At 47.6% G+C, this 21,970-nt stretch overlaps 1 protein-coding gene and 1 pseudogene across 9 annotated transcripts in view; one reads left to right on the top strand and one right to left on the bottom strand.

Moving 5' to 3' along the window:
* SYNE2 (spectrin repeat containing nuclear envelope protein 2) overlaps positions 1 to 21,970 on the top strand; it is a 392,381-nt gene that overhangs the window by 91,283 nt on the left and 279,128 nt on the right. For all 8 annotated transcript variants that reach the window (XM_051826403.3, XM_051826401.3, XM_051826405.3 and 5 more), the window contains 4 exons: positions 5,689 to 5,885; positions 9,260 to 9,360; positions 10,511 to 10,612; positions 15,592 to 15,729. In XM_051826403.3, the coding sequence (XP_051682363.3) occupies positions 5,689 to 5,885; positions 9,260 to 9,360; positions 10,511 to 10,612; positions 15,592 to 15,729 (538 nt within the window). The remainder of the gene's footprint in view (positions 1 to 5,688; positions 5,886 to 9,259; positions 9,361 to 10,510; positions 10,613 to 15,591; positions 15,730 to 21,970) is intronic.
* Positions 14,195 to 15,627, bottom strand: LOC127484659 (small ribosomal subunit protein eS27 pseudogene; annotated as a pseudogene). Its single transcript, XR_016226821.1, has one exon. The product of XR_016226821.1 is annotated as a small ribosomal subunit protein eS27 pseudogene (transcript).

Raw genomic sequence — 21,970 nt, 5'->3', positions numbered from 1 at the left:
AAAGCATATTATAAAAAAAAATCTATTGGCTGGTGCCGCAGCTCACTAGGCTAATCCTCCACCTGCGGCGCCGGCACACCGGGTTCTAGTCTCAGTCAGGGCGCCAGATTCTGTCCCAGTTGCCCCTCTTCCAGGCCAGCTCTCTGCTGTGGCCCAGGAGTGCAGTGGAGGATGGCCCAAGTGCTTGGGCCCTGCACCCCATGGGAGACCAGGGGGAAGCACCTGGCTCCTGGCTTCGGATCAGCGCGGTGCACCGGCCGCAGCAGCCATTTGAGGGTGAACCAACGGCAAAGGAAGACCTTTCTCTCTGTCTCTCTCTCTCTCTGTCCACTCTGCCTGTCCAAAAAAAAAAAAAAAAAAAAAAGCTATTGGGGCTGTTGCTGTGGTGCAGTGGATTAATGCCCTGACCTGAGGTGCCGGCATCCCATATGGGCAACAGTTCAAGACCAGGCTGCTCCACTTCCAATTCAGCTCTCTGCTGTGGTCTGCTTAGTAGAAGATGGCCCAAGTGCTTGAACCCATGCACCCCCGTGAGAGACCCGGAAGAAGCTCCTGGCTCCTGGCTTCAGATCGGCACAGCTCCGGCCATTGGGGCCATCTCGGGAACCATTGGATGGAAGACCTCTCTCTCTCTCTCTGCCTCTCCTCTCTCTGTGTAACTCTGACTTTCAAATGAATAAATAAATAAATCTTTAAAAAAAATCTATGCATGGAATTTCAAAGCTTTTTTGGCATAAAATTTGTTATTTCCATTTGAATAAATCTGTTAATTCCATTTCTCCAGGAAGTTTTTGAAGTTCCCTCCTACTTTATCATTTATCTTTCCCCATGTTCCTTAGTATTTTTCAACTCTAGAGCAGGAGCTAAACTTAAGATACAGTGCCTCTTGTTAAGGCATTCATCATGAGTTTCTGCTAGTTTTGGCCATCGTTGGTGAAACTGTTAGGTAATTTTTATTTCAATATTCTGTGATTCCCTGGGACTCAAATATAAAACTGCTGTTATTAAGTAATAATGAAGGGACTTCAAAACCTTTGTGGGAAATGGAGTAGAAGACAAAAGATCAATCCTGGCATCGTTTTTTCATAATCCGCATTTTCATGACCTTTTTGCAGATTTCTTGTATGCAGAGTTGAAAATTTTTTGTTCTCAAGTTAACTTGTCTTTTAGTTCAGTTTTTCCATGAAAAATTTCAAGTACCCTCCTATGTAGCACTTCCTTGTTTGTGAATGGATGAAACCGACCTCATTTCCCAATTGTACATTTGCCTCGATCCTGGTGCTCATTCTGCAGCCTACCCTGACCTCTCTTCACTTGATCTTAGCCAAAAGGCCAAGAAGCAATAACCCTGCCCACTCTTTTTTTTTATTTGAAAGAGTTACACAGAGAGAGGCAGAGAGAGAGAGAGAGAGAGAGAGAGAGAGAGAGAGAGAGGTCTTCTATCCACTGGTTCACTCACCAATTGGTCACAATGGCTGGAGCTGCGCTGATCCGAAGCCAGGAGCCAGGAGCTTCTTCCAGGTCTCCCATGTGGGTGCAGGGGCCCAAGGACTTGGACCATCTTCTGCTGCTTTTGCAGGCCATAGCAGAGAGCTGGATCAGAAGTGGAGCAGCCGAGACTAGAACCGGTGCCCATATGGGATGCCGGCACTGCAGGCAGTGGCTGTACCCGCCATGCCACTGCACCAGCCCCAACCCTGCCCATCTTTTTTTTTTTTTTTTTTTTGACAGGCAGAGTGGACAGTGAGAGAGAGACAGAGAGAAAGGTCTTCCTTTGCCGTTGGTTCACCCTCCAATGGCCGCCGCGGCCGGCGCGCTGCGGCCGGCGCACCGCGCTGATCCGATGGCAGGAGCCAGGAGCCAGGTGCTTTTCCTGGTCTCCCATGGGGTGCAGGGCCCAAGCACCTGGGCCATCCTCCACTGCACTCCCTGGCCACAGCAGAGAGCTGGCCTGGAAGAGGGGCAACCGGGACAGAATCCGGCGCCCCGACCGGGACTAGAACCCGGTGTGCCGGCGCCGCAAGGCGGAGGATTAGCCTAGTGAGCCGCGGCGCCGGCCCCCTGCCCATCTTAAGACCTGTCAGCACCTCCTCCTACCCCTGCTCCCCTTCACTCTCTTCCTCCCTTCTTTTCCTCCAGCATACTCGGCCCTAGTGAAGCCAGGAGCCTGGGACTGAATCCAGATCTCCCACGTGGGTGGCGGGGACCCAAATACCTGTGCCATCACCTCTTGGGTTCCCAGGGCTCTCATTAGCAGGAAGCTGGGGTTGGGAGCAGAGCTGGAACTTGAACCTGGCCCTCTGATATGGAATGGGGGCCTCCCTCGGGGTGTCTTGACTGATCCTCAAACGCTTGCTTCTGGCCACACCTTCGTCTTCGTGGTCCTGGCTTTGGCTTATGGGTGCTGAGCTGCCGTCCCGTGCTGGCGCTCTGCTGAGTAGAGTGCCTGCGGTCACTGCAGAGCTGCCCTGTTCCCTTCCCACTTGGGAGGGGGGCTGGCCCTCCCCTTCCCCTTGGCCCTTATCCCTTGGTTCGTTTCACGTAGTGTCTCAGAGTGTACTCTGCAGCCAGAGTACCCGGGTTTAACATCCCGGCTTCCAGTGCTTTCTAGCTGGTGACCCTGGACACCTAGTCTCTTTTCTTCAATCGTAAATTGTGAACAATGGTACTACGCCAGATGATTGTCATGTGTATGAGGGTTCTTCAGAAGTTCACAGGGGGACCGGCGCTTCTGGCTCAATAGACTAAAGGCCCAGCCTGCCTCACCGACATCTCATATGGGCATCGGCTTCCCTTTGGGCACTGGTTAGTGTCCCGGCTGCTCCTCTTCAGATCCAGCTCCCTGCTAATGTACTTGGGAAAGCAGTGGAGGATGGCCCAAGTGCTTTGGCCCCTGCACCTGCATGGGAGACCTGGAAGAAGCTCCTGGCTCCTGGCTTCAACTGGCTCAGTCCTGGTCATTGTGGCCATTTGGGGGAGTGAACCAGCTGATGGAAGATCTCTCTCTGCCTCTCCTTCTCTCTTTGTAACTCTGCTTTTCAAACAAAGTAAAGAAATCATTTTTGAAAAAAGTTCATAGAAAATGGAATTAAAAAACAAGTCTGTGTTGGTGTAGAAAATTTCTGAAATCCATACATAGGAGAGGCATCTACAAAAAATTTATGTGAAGTACATATTATGAGAAAACTATGCATGGATTTCCAAACTTTTTCACCAAGCTAAACTTATAATTCTGTTTTATATGAACTTTTCAAAGTACCCTCATATTATAGAAATCAATTTTTAAAAACCTATAGAATGGTTCTGAATATAGTAGGCACCACCTGTGTGTTTTTTAGACAGTGTAAAAAAGCTGAGTTCTTTGTAGTGTGTTGCAGTTACAGTGCAGGCTGTTTCCTCCTTAAGTAGGTGGGAAAACGCAGGTCGACTGGAGCAGACATTTCCTGAGTAGCTTTCATGAGTTCATTCGTACTTTAAAATAGGTGAATTTCTTCATGCTTTGTATGGGCCATTAAAGGAAACTTCCATTATTCTAGAATATTCCTCAAACTTTGTATGCATGTACATTTTATGCAAGACTTTCAAGATCTCTTATCAGTTAGAGAGCAATGACTGATTGAATTATTAAAATAGACATACATTAAGCTCTCTTCTACAAATATTTTTTAACCTATGAGGGAGAGATAGCCTGATAATCCCATCAGTACATTGATAATCCAGTTAGTAAGTAGGTTGAGAATGCATTGAATACACCTGTCCTGTCCAACATCCTAGCTTAGCCTAGCGCCTTCCTTAAAGATACTCGGAACACTTACATTAACACACAGTTGGGCATCGAGAGAGCACCAGACTGCTTATGTCACTCTGGGGAAAGATCAAAATTCACAGTGAGGGGCACGTGTCTGGCACAGCACTGAAGATGCCACTTGGAACACCTGCATCCCACATCCGGGTACCAGAGTTCAAGTCCTGGCTCCTTTCTCCATTCTGGCTTTCTCCTCATGTGTGCCCTGGGAGGCAGGAACTTGGATCCCTGCCACACACAGGGGAAACCTGGATAAGGTTCGGACACTGCCTTCATCCCAAGCACTGGTTGGGAGTGAGTCTACTGTGGGAATGAGAAAGGCACAGAGAGGGAAGCAGACGATGACCTGTGATCATTAGGGATGGTGACACGGATGGGGAAGTTTCCGGTACAATCAAGAGTGTTGAGGGTGAGGGTCTCCCTTGGCTTCTGGGGTCCTGGAGGGCCTTGCGGAAGAGGACACCTGTGCACTGAGACCCACAGGGAGGCCTTCATATCCTTGAAGATGTGCGTTCATTCATTTTCTGTTGCTGTAAGCAAATACCTGAGGCTGGGTGCTTAATAAATAGAGAAGTGCAGTTTGACTGACAGTTCAGCCTCAGGTGGCCTCGTCTGTTGGGCCTCTGGATAAGGGTTCCCTGTGGGTGCTGTCACCATGATGGGGCACATATGGAAGAGATCACAGCCTGGGACTGGAAGCCAGACAGATTCAAGGGTTAGGTTTGCTCTTTTTTTTCTCAAAGGGGCCAACGAGGGTCCTGCCTGCATCCCTTCCACTCTCAGGACCTTCTATGAGGCTCCTCCTCGTGATGGTTCCACCACCTCAACACCATCATACTGGGGACCAAGCTTCAAGGACGTGAACCTTTGAGGGATACATCCAAAGTGTATCCAAACCATCATGATGGGATCAGGGTGTAGCGATTAGGAGGAACAGGTGTGAAGCTGGTGTGATCACAACACTGTAGAACATGAGCTCTAAAGATGGGAGAGACATGCAGGAGGAAATCACACCTGGGCCTCTTGGGCCAGCCTGAGAGATGTTACCCTAGATACAATAGCTGGCTAACGATGTTTTAAAAAACAGACTTCATTATTGTGATGAAATGTGCATAAGACCTGCACATTGATTGTTTTCAAGCACACAGTTCATTGGCACTGAGTGCCTTCTCATTGTTGTGCAAGCGTTGCCAGTATCCATCACCAGAACTCTTTTCATCTTCACAACTGCAACGCTATTGAGCGATAATGCCTGACCCATGGCAGCCTCCATTCTACCGTCTATGAATTTGAGTACTCTGGGTATACATCTTGTATGAGTGAAATCATACAGTATTTAACATTTTTAAGTCTAGCTTACAGCATGATGTCTTTAAAGATTCATCCTTTTTTTTTTTTAAGATTTATTTCATTTATTTGAAAGTCAGAGTTACAGAGAGGCAGAGGCAGAGAGAGAGGTCTTCCATCTGCTGGTTCAGTCCCCAGATGGCTGCACCGGCCAGAGCTGAGCCAATCCGAGCCAGGAGCCAGAAGGTTCTTTCAGGTCACCCACATGAGTGCAGGGGCCCAAGGACTTGGACCATCTTCCATTGTTTTCCCAGGCCATAGCAGAGAGCTGGATTGGAAGAGGAGCAGCCGGGATTCGAACTAGTGCCCATATGGGATGCTGGTACTGTAGGCAGCAGCTTTACCTGCTTTGCCTCAGCTGACTTCTTTAAACTTGGCATTTTACTTGAATTGGATGGCAGGATCCAAAGAAACTCTTCTCCTTGAATGGTTTATTTAATTTACTGGTTCTAGTTTTGATTACTAGTACATAGAGTAGAACTGTTTGCTATGTTATTTTCGATAGTGTTGACCATGGTTTTGTCTTTCTGTGACAGGTATGAGTCTGTCAGTATAACAGATTTCAAATCAAGCTGGAGGAATGGGCTGGCCTTTCTGGCTGTCATTCATGCCTTGCGTCCAGACCTAATTGACATGACCAGTGCGAAGCAGAGGTCCAACAAAGACAATCTCCAGGAGGCCTTTCGAATCGCAGAGCGAGAACTCAAAATCCCCAGGCTGCTGGAACCAGAAGGTGAGGATGCCGCTTTTCTGTTTAAAACACTTCTTATCTTGAGAACCAACATGAAGTTGATTGCAAACAAGTATGTTTAAATGAGCAAATGTAACAGCATTATAGTTCAGTCCTAGAGGACTTAACTTAAAAGTCTTTATTGAACTTGATGAAATTAAGGATTTCTGCCGGTTATTTAAGTTCATTAATGGTGGGGGTGAAGCTACAGCTGAAAACAAGCAGTGGGAATGATTTGAGCCTTTGTCATGATTTTCTTCTGTTGTATTCTGCATCGCATCTTATTGACTCTGTTATTTCTGTGCTGAGTGTCCTGAGTAAGATGTTTTCCTTGGAGTTTCTCACACATGATGCTATGCTTATTATTACATGTTTATAATACTTATTATTTAAGACTCCTTGAGGCACTGGGCCGATCCAAAGCCAGTGAATCCATCCAGATCTCCCACAAAGCTGCAGGGTCCAAGCACTTGGGCTGTCTTCTAATGCTTTCCTAGTAGCATTAGCAGGAAGCTAGGTTGGAAGCAGAGTAACCAGGACTCGAACCAGTGCCCATATGCGGTGCCGGCATCTCAGGCAGAAGCCACAGTGCCAACCCCTGTGTTTGTTGTTGATTTTTTTGTTTTTCTGTTAATCATGGACACCTTGAGGGACATTGCCATGTGGTTGTTAAATGCATACAGGGGTGAAGCAGGGTCCCTATTGACAGGGACTGTTGCTGACATATACCCGTGCTCTCTAATCCTTTGTTACATTGCATGTGGCTGAATTCACTTGTGGCAGAGGTTTCCCATTCAGTCACCTCGGTTGTTTTGGCAGCACACCCAGAGAGATCCTCAAATCGAGTGTTATTTCGTCGGTGACATCTTGCATCCCTCTGTGTGGCTTTACGATCTGCTTAACTTATTATATACTTGGGGAAGTAAAGAATTTAACCTTTTAAAATTTGCTTAATTCAACATTTTGCACACTTCACCAGGAACTCTTTCAGTTTTTGTTTATTTTTATTTAAAAGCAGAGCAAGACAGAAAGCGAGAGAGAGAGAGGGAGAGGGAGAGAGAGAGAGAAAGAGAGAGAGAGAGGTATTTTTCATTTTTTTTTTCTTCCATCCACTGGCTTACTCCTCCAATGCCTACAGAAGCCAGGTCTGGGTGAGGCTGAATCCAGGAGCCAGGAACTCAATTCATGTCTGCCACCTGATGGCAGGGACCCAGGTAACTGAGTCCTCGTTGCTGCCTCCTAGGGTGTTGTGCATAGCAGGAAGCTGGTTTGAAAATAGAAGGAGGGGGTGGGGGCTGGCACAAAGGAGCTGTAGGTTAATCCTCCTCCTGCGGCGCCAGCATCCCATATGGGCGCCGGTTCTAGTCCCGGCTGCTCCACCTCTGATCCAGCTCTCTGCTATGGCCTGGGAAAGCAGTAGAAGATGGCCCAAGTGCTTGGGTCCCTGCACCTACGTGGGAGACCCAGAAGAAGCACCTGGCTCCTGGCTCCTGGCTCCTGGCTCCTGGCTCCTGGCTCCTGGCTCCTGGCTTCAGATCAGCGCAGCTCCAGCCGTTGTGGCCATTTGTGGAGTGAACCAACAGAAGGAAGACCTTTCTCCCTGTCTTTTCCTCTCAGTGTCTGTAACTCTGCCTCTCAAATAAAATACATAAATTCTTTTTTTTTTTTTTTTTTTTTGACAGGCAGAGTGGACAGTGAGAGAGAGAGACAGAGAGAAAGGTCTTCCTTTGCCGTTGGTTCACCCTCCAATGGCCGCCGCGGCCGGCGCGCTGCGGCCGGCGCACCGCGCTGATCCGATGGCAGGAGCCAGGAGCCAGGTGCTTTTCCTGCTCTCCCATGGGGTGCAGGGCCCAAGCACCTGGGCCATCCTCCACTGCACTCCCGGGCCACAGCAGAGGGCTGGCCTGGAAGAGGGGCAACCGGGACAGAATCCGGCGCCCCGACCGGGACTAGAACCCGGTGTGCCGGCGCCGCTAGGCGGAGGATTAGCCTAGTGAGCCGCGGCGCCGGCCTTAAAATACATAAATTCTTAAAAAAAAAAAAAAAAGAAAGCCTTGGCCAGTGTGCTGAACACCTACTCCCACCAAAAACTCTTTTTTTAAAAAAAATGTTTTATTTGTTTATTTAGGAGTTGAGTTACTGACAGCGAGAGGAAGAGACAAAGGTCAACAACTCTTTTAATGAAGCACACAGCCTGGCCCATAGAAGGCCCTTGGTTAAACTTTCGTGTTCCGTGAATGACTGAATAACCTTTAAGGGTGACTTGAATGTGTCTTCCATACAATGTGACAGCTTTAGTAAATGCTTTAGTGCTTAAATGCAGAGAGTGTTGAGAATGGATTCTGGGCGCAGTGTGTTCCTGTGCTCCTGGAGCAATTCTTTCTTTCTTTTTTTAAAGATTTTATTTATTTATTTGAAAGGCAGAGTTACAGAGAGGCAGAGAGACAGAGACAGAGACAGAGAGAGAGGTCTTCCATCTGCTGGTTCACTCCCAAATGGCTGCAACCGCTAAATCTGGGTCACTCTGAAGCCAGGAGCTGGGGGCTTCTTCCGGGTCTCCCTTGTGGGTGCAGGGGCCCAAGCACTTGGGCCATCTTGTACTGCTTTCCCAGGCCACAGCAGGGAGCTGGATCGGCAGTGAAGCAGCCAGGACTCCAACCGGTGCCGATATGGGATGCCAACACTGCAGGCAGCAGCTTTACTCGCTATGCCACAGTGCCGGGCCCTCCTGGAGCAGCTTCTACACCATGTCTCTAGAAAGAAGCATGCTTGGTTTTCTCTCCACCCTCTCTGACTGTTCCTGCCTCGAACTTTAGCACCCACAGTGACACTGTCTTGCTGGGAAATCAAGGCTGTGCATGTCGTAACCCCAGGATTCAATCTAGATCTGTTTGACTCTAGCTGAGCTCTTAACCACTGCGTAGCTGTGCAGTAAGAGTGGGTGGCAAGGGGGACCGGCGCTGTGGCGTAGTGGGTTAAGCCTCCGCCTGCAGTGCTGGCATCCCATGTAGGTGCTGGTTCGAGTCCTGGCTGCTCTGCTTCTGATCCAGCTCTCTGCTATGGCCTGGGAAAGCAGTGGAGGATGGCTCAAGGGCTTGGGCCCCTGCACCCGCATGGGAGACCAGGAGAAGCTCCTGGCTCTGGATCGAAGTGAACCAGCAGATGGAAGACCTCTGCTTTCCCTCTCTGTGTCTGTAACTTTGCCTCACGAATAAATAAATCAGTCTTAAAAAAAAAAAAAGAAGAGTGGGTGGAGAGTGCATGGTTGGTCATTTCAAGATGAAATGTGAGTCAGATGGCGTAGACGGAGGCCGAGCCTGTTCTTGAGGATTAACTGTACGGAGCCCACAGCTCACTGAGTGCGCTGTGTCTTGCAGATGTGGATGTCGCCAATCCTGATGAAAAATCCATCATGACCTATGTGGCACAGTTTCTGCAGTATTCAAAGGATGCCCCTGTGACGAGAGACGAGGCTCAGGTAGGTCTTAGCAGGAACCAAGCAAGCTCGATTCTGTTGTACCCATTGCAGGTTTAATAGTAAAAAATCAAAGTATAATTTACATTATATTTTATTGCAGTAGTTAATGTTGTAACATCTTTGTAATATGCTTATATTTTAAAATAATTATAATATATAGTTATATATACAGTAATAACTATATATAATATAATACAATATAATAATTTAAATGTACAATTCCTTCAGTGTTGACAATGGATACACCCATGTAAACCATAGTACAATCATGACATAGATCATTGTTTATTTAAAGAATTATTTATTTATTTTAAAGTCAGAGTTACACAGAGAGAGAAGGAGAGGCAGGGAGAAAGAGAGAGGTTTTCCATCGCTGGTTCACTCCCCAGTTGGCCACAATGGCCGAGCTGTGCCAATCCGAAGCCAGGAGCTAAGAGCTTCTTCTGGTCTGGTGACAGGGGCCTAAGTACTTGGAGCCATCTTCCACTGCTTTTCCAGCACATTAGAAAGGAGCTGGATCTGGGGCCGGTGCTGTGGCACAGCGGTTAATGTCCTGGCCTGAAGCGCTGGCATCCCATATGGGCGCCGGTTCGAGACCCAGTTGCTCCACTTCTCATCCAGCTCTGTGCTATGGCCTGGGATAGTGGTGGAGGATGGCCCAGGTCCTTGGGCCCCTGCACCTGTGTGGAAGACCTGGAAGAAGCTCCTGGCTCCTGGCTCCTGGCTCCTGGCTCCTGGCTTCGGATCAGCACAGTTCCTGCCTTTGTGGCCAATTGGAACTAATTGTGAACCATCAGATGGAAGACCTCTCTCTCTCTCTATCTCTGCCTCTGCTCTCTCAGTGTAACTATGACTTTCAAGTAAGATAAATACATCTTAAAAAGACAAAAAAAAAGAAAAAAGAAAGGAGCTGGATCTGAAGTGGAGCAGCCGGGACTCGAACTAGGTGTTCAGATGCTGGTTTCAACTTTATTTTAAAATTCAGGGTGTTCTGTGAACAAGCAAAATGACTCTTTGGTATAATGAGTGATTGCTTTGTAATGAAATTACCTCACTGATGTTTTAAGTTGTTAATTTTATTGTCAGAAAAAGTCACCAAGAGTATTTTGATATATTTTAAGTGTGTGTCCTGTGTGTGTGTGGATTGCAGGGAGAGACGAAAGCCGCTATGGACTGGCTGGCTCGGCAAGAGAAAAAACTGCAAAAGGCGCTCAAAGATTCAGAACATGAGCCCTACTTTAAAAAGTATCACGTAAGTACGACTTCTCACCGCTGTTTCTCTATCCTTTTTGTCACCATGTACTGAGCGTTTGCTGTTTACCAGGCACCTTGCTGATGATGAGCGTCGCACACATTCAAACATCTTGCTGACTTTGGTGTGTTATTGCAGTTTGGCCAAAGAAGCCAAAAAGGACCCACGTTATGTGGCTCCTGGGAAGCATAGTCTGGTTTTTTTTTTTTTTTTTTGGACAGGCAGAGTGGACAGTGAGAGAGAGAGAGAGACAGAGAGAAAGGTCTTCCTTTGCCGTTGGTTCACCCTCCAATGGCCGCCGCGGCCGGCGCACCGCGCTGATCCGGTGGCAGGAGCCAGGAGCCAGGTGCTTTTCCTGCTCTCCCATGGGGTGCAGGGCCCAAGCACTTGGGCCATCCTCCACTGCACTCCCTGGCCACAGCAGAGGGCTGGCCTGGAAGAGGGGCAACCGGGACAGAATCCGGCGCCCCGACCGGGACTAGAACCCGGTGTGCCGGCGCCACTAGGCGGAGGATTAGCCTAGTGAGCCGCGGCGCCGGCCCGGATAGTCTGGTTTTGAAGCCCAAGCTCTGTTGCTTCTCCTGGGTGTGCAGTTCTGTCTTGGAGGACTCCCAGCAGCCACTGCGAAGGTTCTGCAGCCCTGTGTCTTAGAGCCCATGGTCCAGGCCCCTGCGCGTCCCACCAGGTCTCTGTCCAGAATCAGCTGGCGACATGGTGACATGCCTTGGGTGCTAAGCGCTGTTAAGGCCCGGTCTCCCTGTGTGTTGAGGGATGACAAGCCCTGCCCTTCAGATTCTAACATTCAATGGTCCGTGTGGCTTGGGGACCCAACCGCTGACTGTGGTTTGGAGCCGTAGTGGGTGGAAGGGACTAGGTGTTCTCATCTCTCGTGGTCTGAACTGCGTAAACTTTTTGTGCTTCTTCCCGCTTAGGTTTGGTCTCAGGTTTGTTTGTTTGTTTGTTTATTTTTTAGTAAAAAGATGTTCAATATTGACTGCAGCTGCCTTGATCCCACATACAAGGGTACCTAAAGAAGTTCATAAAAAATGGAATTAAAATATAGATTTAAGGCCGGCGCCGCGGCTCACTAGGCTAATCCTCCACCTTGCGGCGCCGGCACACCGGGTTCTAGTCCCAGTCGGGGCGCCGGATTCTGTCCCGATCACTCCTCTTCCAGGCCAGCTCTCTGCTGTGGCCCGGGAAGGCAGTAGAGGATGGCCCAAGTGCTTGGGCCCTGCACCCCATGGGAGACCAGGATAAGTACCTGGCTCCTGCCATTGGATCAGTGCAGCGCGCCAGCCGCGGCGGCCATTGGAGGGTGAACCAACGGTAAAGGAAGACCTTTCTCTCTGTCTCTCTCTCTCACTGTCCACTCTGCCTGTCAAAAAATATATATATAGATAGATAGATTTATGATGGTGCAGAATTTGAAATTCATGTGTGAGTTTTTCATACTACACATTTCCATGAACTTTTTGAAGATGCCTTGTATGTCTTAGACTTAGTAATATACCACAGATTCGGGTCTCTCTTTTTTAAGATTCGTTTATTCTTTTGAAAGGCAGAGAGAGAGAGGGAGAGACAGATCTTCCCTCCGCTGGTTCACTCCCCCAGTGGCCGCAGTGGCCAGAGCTGGGCTGATCTGAAAGCAGGAGCCAGGAGTTCTTCTGGGTCCCACATTGCTGCAGGGCCCAAGCACTTGGACCACTTTCCACTGCTTTCCCAGGCTATTAACAGGGAGCTGGATTGGAAGTGGAGCAGCCGGGATTCGAACTGGTGCCCCTGTGGGATGCCAGCACTGCAGGTGGCAACCTTACCCGCGACGCCACAGTACCAGCCCCAGCTTCTGCTTTCTTAAGTGGAGGTTTTAGTCAAGTTATTAATTATCAGAAAGAATTAAAGTAAGTTAATGATCCTCTGATTTACTTATAAAATTTAAGTAAGACACTACCAATAACTATGGACATGGGGCGGGTGTTTGTGCGGTGCTTTAAGATGCTACTTGAATCAGCTGCGTCTTGTATCAGAGTCTCTGGGTGTGAGTAGTGGCTCAGCTTCAGATCAGAGTCCAGCTTCCCAGTAATGCACTCTGAGAGGTGATGGCCTGGGTCCCTGTGGGAGACTCAGTTTAATTTCCCAGTTCCTGGCGGCTGCTGCTGCTGCTGCTGCTTCTTCTTCTTCTTCTTCTTCTTCTTCTTCTTCTTCTTCTTCTTTTTAAGATTTATTGATTTATTTGAAAGACAGAGTTATGCAGAGGCAGAGAGAGAGAGAGAGAGAGCGAGAGAGAGAGGTCTTCCATCTGCTGGTTCACTCCCCAAATGGCCGTAATGGCCGGAGCTGAGCCGATTTGAAGCCAGGAGTATCTTCCAGGTCTCCCGTGAGGGTGCAGGGGCCCGAGGACTTGGGCCAACTTCTACCACTTTCCCAGGCATAGCAAAGAGCTGCATCAGAAGTGGAGCAGCTGGGACTCGAACCGGCACCCAGATGGGATGCCAGCACTGCAGGTGGCAGCTTTACCCACTACGCCACAGCACTGGCCCCTGACTTCTTTCTGCCTGGCTCAGACCTGCTATTGTGGGCATTTCAGGAGTGAACCAGCAGATAGGGTCTCTCTCTCTCTCTCTCTCTCTCTCTCTCTCTCTCTCTCTCTCCCTCTCCTTTTCCTTCTCTCTCTTTGTGCCTCTTTCAAACACATAAGATAATTTTTAAAAACTGTGGGGGCCTACATTGAGGTGTAGCAAGTTAAATGCCACCTGTAATGCCAGCATCCTGTGGAGTCCTGGCTGCTCCACTTCTGTTCCAGCTCCCTGCCAATGCACCTGGGAAAGCACTGGAAGATGACCCAAGTGCTTGGGCCCCTGCAGCCACAATGGAGACCCAGATGAAGCCCCAGGCTTGTAACTTCACCTTGGCCCAGTCCTGGCCATTGTGACCATTTGGGGAATAAACCAGATGGAAGACACTCTCTCTCTCTCTCTCTCTCTCTCTCCTTTTCTGTATAACTCTGCCTTTCAAAATAAGTAAATATATCATAAACAAATTTTTTTAAATAAATAAAGTTGGGCAGGCATTGTGCCATCAGGGTTAACTCAACATTTGCAGTGCCAGCAGCCCACATCAGAGTGCTGGTGTGAGTCCCAGCCTTCTGCTTCTGATCCAGCTCCCTGCTAAGGCACCTGGGGAGGCAGCAGAGGACGGCCCAAGTACTTGGGCACCTGCCACCCATGTGAGAGACCAGGATGGAGCTCTTGGCTCCTGGCTTTGGCCTGCCCAGTGTCTTCTGCTGCAGCTGTTTGGGGAGTGAACTGGTGGATAGAAGATTCTCTCTCTCTCTCTCTCTCCTCTCTCTCAATCTGCCTTTCAAATAAATGAATAACTAAATCTTAAAAAAATGCTAGTAATAATCTCTTAAAAATATTTATAGATCGTGTTTTAAAAAGCATTTGTGGAAGTGGTAACTTTTAAAGTAGCAGTATTTCACACAAATGTAAACTACAAAAAGCTTTTTTTTTTTTTTTTTTTTTTTTTTTTTTTTTTTTTATCCAAAACGTGTTTATTGGGAAGGTTTCCCACTCATCCTGGCGCAGGGTGCTTTCAGTGCTGCTTCCTCCTGAAGGAACATCCTTCTGTAAGCCTTGCTTTTCCTCCTGTGGGCTGGCAGAGGACAGTGGAGCAGCCAACGCACAAAACCACCATTTGTGCATGGCTGAAAACCGTGGTGATTTTATAGCATCCTGGGCACTTCACGTCCATGAAGTAGGAACTGGGGCTCTGCACCAGGCGCTTCTTCTTGTGTTTCCTCTTCTCCTCTTCAGGAGAGGGATGCAGGAGATCCTTTGCGAGAGGCATGTTCGCGTGGGTCGGTCGTCACCGCCGGAAAGGCTACAAAAAGCTTTATTTATTAATTTTTTTTAAAATTTGAGAGGCCCAGAGAAAGAGAGAGAGAGAGTGCCGGATGTCCATAACGCTCAAGGCTGGACCAGGCTGAAGCTGAGAGCTGGGCTTTCTCTCTCAGCACCTGCGTTAGCAGGAAGCTAGAATCGGGATCAGAGTGTGGACTTGAACCCACGCACTCTGACATGGGGTGTGGATGTTCAAACCTGCAGTTCACTGCTAGTCCAAACACCTGCCTCCTCCTTATTAAATATTTGAGTGTAAGGACAAGGTGCTTATTAAAATTTGTGTAAAATAACATGGGAAGAATTGACTCAAAATTCGAGTAATTATAAATACTTTTAAAATCATTTAACATGACTACTGTCCTAATTCCTCCATCTACTCATTCTTTTATCATTTTACTATTTATTTTCATTTACTTGAAAGCTAGAGAGACACACAGAGACGAGAGAGAGAGAGATCTTCTATTTTTTAGTTTGTTTCCCCCAAGCATCTGCAAGGGCAGGGACTGGGCCAGGCTGAGAGCAGGAGCCTGGGACTCCATCCGCATCTCCCACGTGGGTGGCAGGGACCCAAATACTTGAGCCGTCACCTGCTGCCTCCCAGAGTGAGCATTAGCAGGGAGTTGAGCCAGGATTGAAACCCAGGCACTGTGGAATGGGCTGTGGGAATCCCAAATGGCACCTGCACTGCTGTGCCAAGTGCCCAGCCCCCATGTCTGCTCATTCTTATTTTGTCGTGCACCTGTGTCTGGGGAGAAGAGACAGACTCATGGTTTTGCGGGTGGCATCATGGTCTGTCTACTAGAGCAGAGTGGCCTTCCTTGCTTCCTTCCAGGAGAAATCCAGTGGTTTTGACAGGAGTTGCCAGCCCCAAACTCTGTCATTATATGGCACACGAAGGGTCAGGGTATTCTGCACAAAGAAACCAGATCAGCGAGAGGAAACTGGATTGAAGGGATTTTTTCCTTTTATTTAAATACAACTTAAATATAACCTCTAGCTAAAGATCATAAAATAGCAGGTCACACTTTACAAGTGGAGTTGCATGTTTTCACCCTGCAAACACTCTTCTCATTGTAGAGCTTCCTGTCCTTTTTGGAGTCCTTCGATGAAGAAAAAAAACCCTTCTTGGACCTCCTGCCGCTCACAAGGCCCCCAGATGAGTTGAGTGAGGAGGAGTTGCGGTTGCGAGGAGACTGGGACGGCCTCAACCAGCAGGTGACTGCGCCACGTTGATGAGAAGAACTTTTTTTTAAGATTTTTTTTTTTTTGACAGATAGAGTTAGACAGTGAGTGAGAGAGAGAGAGAGAGAGAGAAATGTTTTCCTTTTCCGTTGGTTCACCCCTCAGTGGCCGCTGTGGCCGGCTCACCACGCTGATCCGAAGCCAGGAGCCAGGTGCTTCCTCCCAGTCTCCCATGTGGGTGCAGGCCCCAAGCACTTGGGCCATCCTCCACTGCCCTCCCGGGCCACAGCAGAGAGCTGGCCTGGAAGAGGGGCAACCGGGACAGAACCCAGCACCCATATGGGATGCGGGCGCCACTGGTGGAGGATTAGCCAAGTGAGCCACGGCGCCTGCCCCGAGAAGAACATTTTCAGTGGGCAGCCTTGGTTGGTTGAGTGAGGGCTTTGCTTGAGACTCTCATGAGAAATTCTCTAGAAGACAGGGTAGCTGCTTCATCAGTACATGGAGCTGGATTCCTGACTTTTCTTCGTGGCGTCATCTGGGCTGTGGTTAAATTCAGGTCGGAATTTTTAACGCTCTGGTGGGCACAGATGCAAGCTGATGCGAAGGTGTATTTGCCGTGGGTTCTTGGTTGTCCGGTTTTGGTTGCCTGCAGTTTCTTTCACTGTGTGCTAGTGTCAACAGGTGCTTGAAGGGAGTGGGGTTCGAGTCAGAGAGAATATACAAGGATGAGTGTGTGAATGTGTGTCTGAATGGGACGATGATTTTCATCCTTTTAAATTTATTGAGGCTGGGTTTATGGTACATAACCATAGAAAATTGCAAAGAAGAAATATGTTTTATGCGTTACTGGGTATAAAACTCCATAAACATTAAATAAGCAAAGTATTTGGTAGTGTTGTTTGGATTGTCTGTCTGTCTTTACTGGAAAGACAGAGAGAGAGAGAGAGAGGTAAATGGACAGAGACAGCCTGAGAGAGAGCTGGTTCACTCCCCAGATGCCCACTTGGTCACTCCTTAAATGCCCACAACAACTGGGACTGGGCCAGGATGATGCCAGGAGGCAGAAACTCAGCCCACGTCTCCCATTGTCTGTGGCGGGAATCCAAGCGCGTAAGCCATCACCTTTGGGACCAGAGTGTGCAGGAAGCGGAACTGAGAATGGAGGCAGCACTCAAACCTAGGCACTTTGGGAACCTGGGATGTGGGCATTCTAATCATCGTCTTCTCTGCTCTACCACGTGCCCACTCCTCCCCTATGTCTTGACCGACATGTGGTCCAGTTGTATCAGTTGCTGAGAGATGAGTATCGAAATCTTCTGTCAAATTTTAGTTCATGTATTTTGACTTCATTATGATGTATGTACCTGTTTATGACTGTTGTATCTCAGTGCACTGGCGATTTTACCATCATAAAATATTTGTTTATCTTTAGTAATACTGTTTCTCTGCATGGCTACTTAATCTGCTGTCAGTATAGTCATTCTGACACTGTTTCTTTGGCACATGCTTTTCCTCCATTTCCTTTCAAACTATTTGAGTTCTTAATCTTTAAAGTGCATTTCTTTTTTTTTTAAGCATGGCCATTCCTTATTTAATATGTAAGTGATTAATTCGATAGAGTTACAGAGGGAGAGAGGGAACAGGGGGAGAGAGAGAGAGAGAGAGAGAGAGAGAAAGAGAGAAAGATCTTCCATCCACTGATTTACTTCCAAATGGGCAAAATGGTCAGGGCTGGGCTATACTAAAGCCAGGAGCTTCTTCCGGGTCTCCCACCTGGGTGCAGGGGCCCAAGCACTTGGGCCATTCTCTGCTGCTTTCCCAGGCACATTAGCAGGGAGCTGGATTGGTAGTGGGGCAGCCGGGACTTGAACTGGTCCCATGTGGGATGCTGGTGTCACAGGTGGAAGCTTAACCCACTTTGCCACACAGTAGCCCCACAAAGTACATTTCTTTAGAGATGGCACACACTTGGATCTTGCTTCCTCATCCGCTCTGACAATCTCTGCCTTCTCATTGGAGTACTTAGTCCATTAACATTTAATGTAATTGTTGCTATGGTTCAACTTAGTTATATTATTTTATTCTGTTTTGTTTATTCCCTCTGTTTTTTGTATCCCCATTCCTCCCTTTCTCAGCTTTTTTGAATTGTTAATTTTATATAGAATTACATTGCAATTTGTCTACTAAAATTTTTAACCCTACTTCTTCCTATGATATTTTAGTGGTTGCTCTAGGGAATTACAAAATACATTCTGGTTTTTTTTTTTTTTTTTTTTTTTTTTTTGACAGGCAGAGTTAGACAGTGAGAGAGAGAGACAGACAGAGAGAAAGGTCTTCCTTCCATTGGTTCGCACCCCAAATGGCCGCTACGGCCGGCGCGCTGCACCAATCCAAAGCCAGGATCCAGGTGCTTCCTCCCAGTCTCCCATTCAGGTGCAGGGGCCCAAGCACTTGGGTCATCCTTCACTGCCTTCCCGGGCCACAGCAGAGAGCTGGACTGGAAGAGGAGCAACAGGGACAGAACCAGTGCCCCAACTGGGACTAGAACCTGGGGTGCCGGCGCTGCAGGCGGAGGATTAGCCTAGTGAGCCACAGCGCCGGCCTACAAAATACATTCTAAACTTACATTTACTGAAGAGTTGAACAACTTTATTGTTGTACAAGTTCTTTTTTTTTTTTTTTTTAAGATTTATTTATTTGAAAGTCAGAGTTACAGAGAGGCAGAAGCAGAGAGAGAGAGAGAGGTCTTCCATCTGCTGGTTCACGCCCCAAGTGGCTGCAAAGGCTGTAGCTGGGCTGATCTGAAGCCAGGAGCCAGGAGCTTCCTCGACATCTCCCACACAGGTGCAGGGGCCCAAGGACTTGGGCCATCTTCCACTGCTTTCCCAGGCCATAGCAGAGAGCTGGATTGGAAGTGGAGCAGCCGGGACTCAAACCGGTGCCCATATGGGAAGTGGGTACTGCAAGTGTTGGCTCTACCTGCTTCGCCACAGTGCCGGCCCCATATTGTTCTATAAGTTCTTATAACATGTGAACTCCTATGATCTATTTTAGTGTACAACTTGCATTCCATTTGTACTTGCGTTTTTGTGCTGTGGTTGTTTTATGTGTACATATATAAGTGACACATGTATATCGTATAGGGAGCACAAGTATGTTTCAAAGTCCTCAAGACTGTGTTGTATTAATTTTTGTTGCAAACAGCCACACATCTGAAAGAAAAATTTAGTCTTTTATATGTATCTAGACACTTCCTGTTTCTATTGTGCTGTCTGTAGCTTTGCGTTTCCACTGAGCTCATTTCTCTGTAGCCTGAAAATGTCCTCTAACTTCTCTTGTAACACCTGTCTCTGAGTGCCGGATATGCTTAGTTTGCTGTGATCTCTAAATGTCTTTATTTTGCTGTCATTTTTTAAAAAAAGAAGTTAATTGAGGTGTAATTTGCATATCATTAAATTCTCACATTTTGAATGGGATGATTTTTAATGAGTTAATAGAGTTCATTAAAGAGGGGATTATTTCAGGGGAGGGTGTTGTGGTACCGCAGGTTAAGCTGCATCCCTTATTGGAGGGCCAAGTCACGTCGGCTGCTCTGCTTCCCAGCCAGCTTCCTGCTAATGCACCTGGGAAGGCAGTGGATGATGGCCCGAATTCCTGGGCTCCTCCCACATGGGAGACCAGGCTGGAGTTCCTGGAATCTGCCACAGCTTGAGCTATTGTGACCAGTTGGGGAGTGAACAGATGGAAAATCCCTCTGTCTCTCTCCCTCCCTCTCTCCCTCCCTCCCTCCCTCCATTCCTATTTTTCCCTCTTTTTCTATCCTTCTGCTTTTCAAAGAAATAAATGTGTTACAGTAAAAGCTGAGTTTATTACAGAGTTCATTCATCTTGCAGAGACACTGTGTGTGGTGCACAAAGTTAAGCATTCCCACCAGGTCCCGCACAGGAAGAGCACAGTGACCCTGCGTGGCTGTCAGGGTGCAAGTTCAAGTGTGGTGCGTGGTGGTGGTGCTGTGGCTCGAGAGTCACTGTTTCTAAGGAGCTATGGTGGAGAACAGGTGCAGCGCCACGAATCTTCCTGTCAAGTGATGAGGCTCGTGGCATCATCAGCTGTCTGTGACAGGTCTCTAACAAAGTAGAAGTTGATGAAGAAGGTATGGGCTGTTGAGTTCAGGCTGCCCCAGGCCACAGAGACCTGGCCTAATTTTCCTGAATGTAATTTGGAAAAAATTACTCCCAAATAACGAGGCCAGCCAGAAAAACTACCATGTTGTGAGATTAAGCGCTGCACTTTGATAATAGTTTAGAAATCCCTTCCTTTTGTACAGGACAGCTGCTTCTCTCAAGGTAGCAAAATGAAACTTGCTAATTTTAAAGTCATCAGGTACTTGAGTTAATACGATCTGGACAGCTCCGTAGTTGGAGAGATTCATAGTAAAAGGTGTCAATTGAAGCCTGTTATAGAAAATAGCACCGTTATGTGATTTTGACCCAATAACATCTTATCTCAATTTTTAGCCAAATTCACAAGTTATTGTCTGAGAAAGGAAGCCTGGAACTAGCTTTCTGTGTTCAGTGCGGAAGGAAAGCAATGAAGGGTAAACATTGCCTTCTTTTTTACCTCTCCTGCTTGCTTGCTGCATAAATGCTGTGTGGCCCTGTGTCACAAAGAACAGGGCTGGTTCATTCCAACCGTATACAGCTTTCTTTTAGCTATGCAAAGAATAGTTGAATTAGAGGTCTCATTCTTAGCTTCTCTTTTTCTGGTTTACTTTGTATTCTTTGCAGAGGCAAAGAATATCATAAAAGCACATGGTGAACTTGTTTCTATTAAAATTGCCCTAATGAAGCTTTGTTTTCATTGTTTTTCCGTCTGGAATCTCAGTGACATATAGTTCATGATTTAAGGTTGTAGAATTATCTTTGCCATATGCCTTTGGAGAAAATAAACCTCAAGGCAAAAAGGGAGGGAAGAAGAGAGAGAGAGAGAGAGAGAAAGAGAGAGAGAGAAGAGAGGGAACCATAATATTACATAGTTAATGCTCTGTTTTATGAACAGTTCGTTCCACTTACTGCCTGAAAGGAGCCCAGGTTTGTCCTCACATTGTACACCTGGGCTGGGTTGTTGGTCTGTCTTCTGCATATTTCCCTTCTTTATACTCATAATTGGTACTCCATAATATTTTGGAATGAATTAATGAGGAAGCAAATAAACCATGTAATAGATACATTTTGCCTACTTCTTCCTCCTGCTTAAATACAGTTGACTCTAAGAATAGCAATAATTCATTACGTGGATGGGACCATGGAAAGAAAATGTGCAGGCTTCAGGCCCGCCCTTTGATGAGATGCAGTTGATTTGAGTGAAGCAAGTTTCAATTTGGACTTGACCTTCACCTGGGTACCTTTGGAATGAAAATGACACAGAAAATGATAAGCAGCGATGTGCATTCGGGTAAAATGTCGCATTCTTAATGGGGTTGTCAGGAAGGGAGATGGTCTTGGTGCTGGATTTTGACTGTGCATAAGAATTCTAGGGGTTTGCGCTGTGGCATAGTGGGTAAAGCCACCACCTGCAGTGCTGGCATACCATAGGGGCGCTAGTTCGAGTCCCTGCTGCTCCACTTCCAATCCAGCTCTCTGCTATGGCCTGGGAAAGCAGTAGAAGATGGCCCAAGTCCTTGGGCCCCTGCACCTGCATGGGAGACCAGGAAGAAGCTCCTGACTCCTGGCTTTGGATCGGTGCAGCTCCGGCCATTGCGGCCATCTGGGGAGTGAACCAGCAGATGGAAGACCTCCCTCTCTGTCTCTCTCTCCTCCTCTCTCTGGAATTCTGTCTTTCAAATAGATAAATAGAATCTTAAAAGAAATAAAAATAAAAAATAACGTGCCCCTCAGGGCAGTCGTTGTGGTGCAGGGGGCTAAGCTGCCGCTTGTGCTGACGTCCCGTGTCTGAGGGCTGGTTTGAGCTCTAACAGCTCTGCTTCCAATCCAGCTCCTACACTGGTGCACCTGGGAAGACAGTGGATGATGGCCTGGGTATGGGGCCCCTGGTACCCACGTGGGAGACCAGGATGGAGTTCTTGGCTCCTGGCTTTGGCCTGGCCCAGACCTGGCTGTTGTGACCATTTGGGGAGTGAGGCAGCGGATGGAAGGTCTCTCTTTCTCAGTCTCTCCCTCTCTATCTGTTGCTCTTTCAAATACATAAATAAATCTCTTTTGAAAAAGGAATTCTGGTCTTCAGTGTGGACTTGATACTTTCAACTCCCCAC

Source organism: Oryctolagus cuniculus, chromosome 20, assembly GCF_051225735.1.
Source record: "Oryctolagus cuniculus isolate XC-2025 breed Fujian yellow rabbit chromosome 20, ASM5122573v1, whole genome shotgun sequence".
NCBI lineage: Eukaryota > Metazoa > Chordata > Mammalia > Lagomorpha > Leporidae > Oryctolagus > Oryctolagus cuniculus.
Note: the sequence above shows the minus strand (reverse complement) of the source record. Positions and strands in the feature narration are given on the sequence as shown.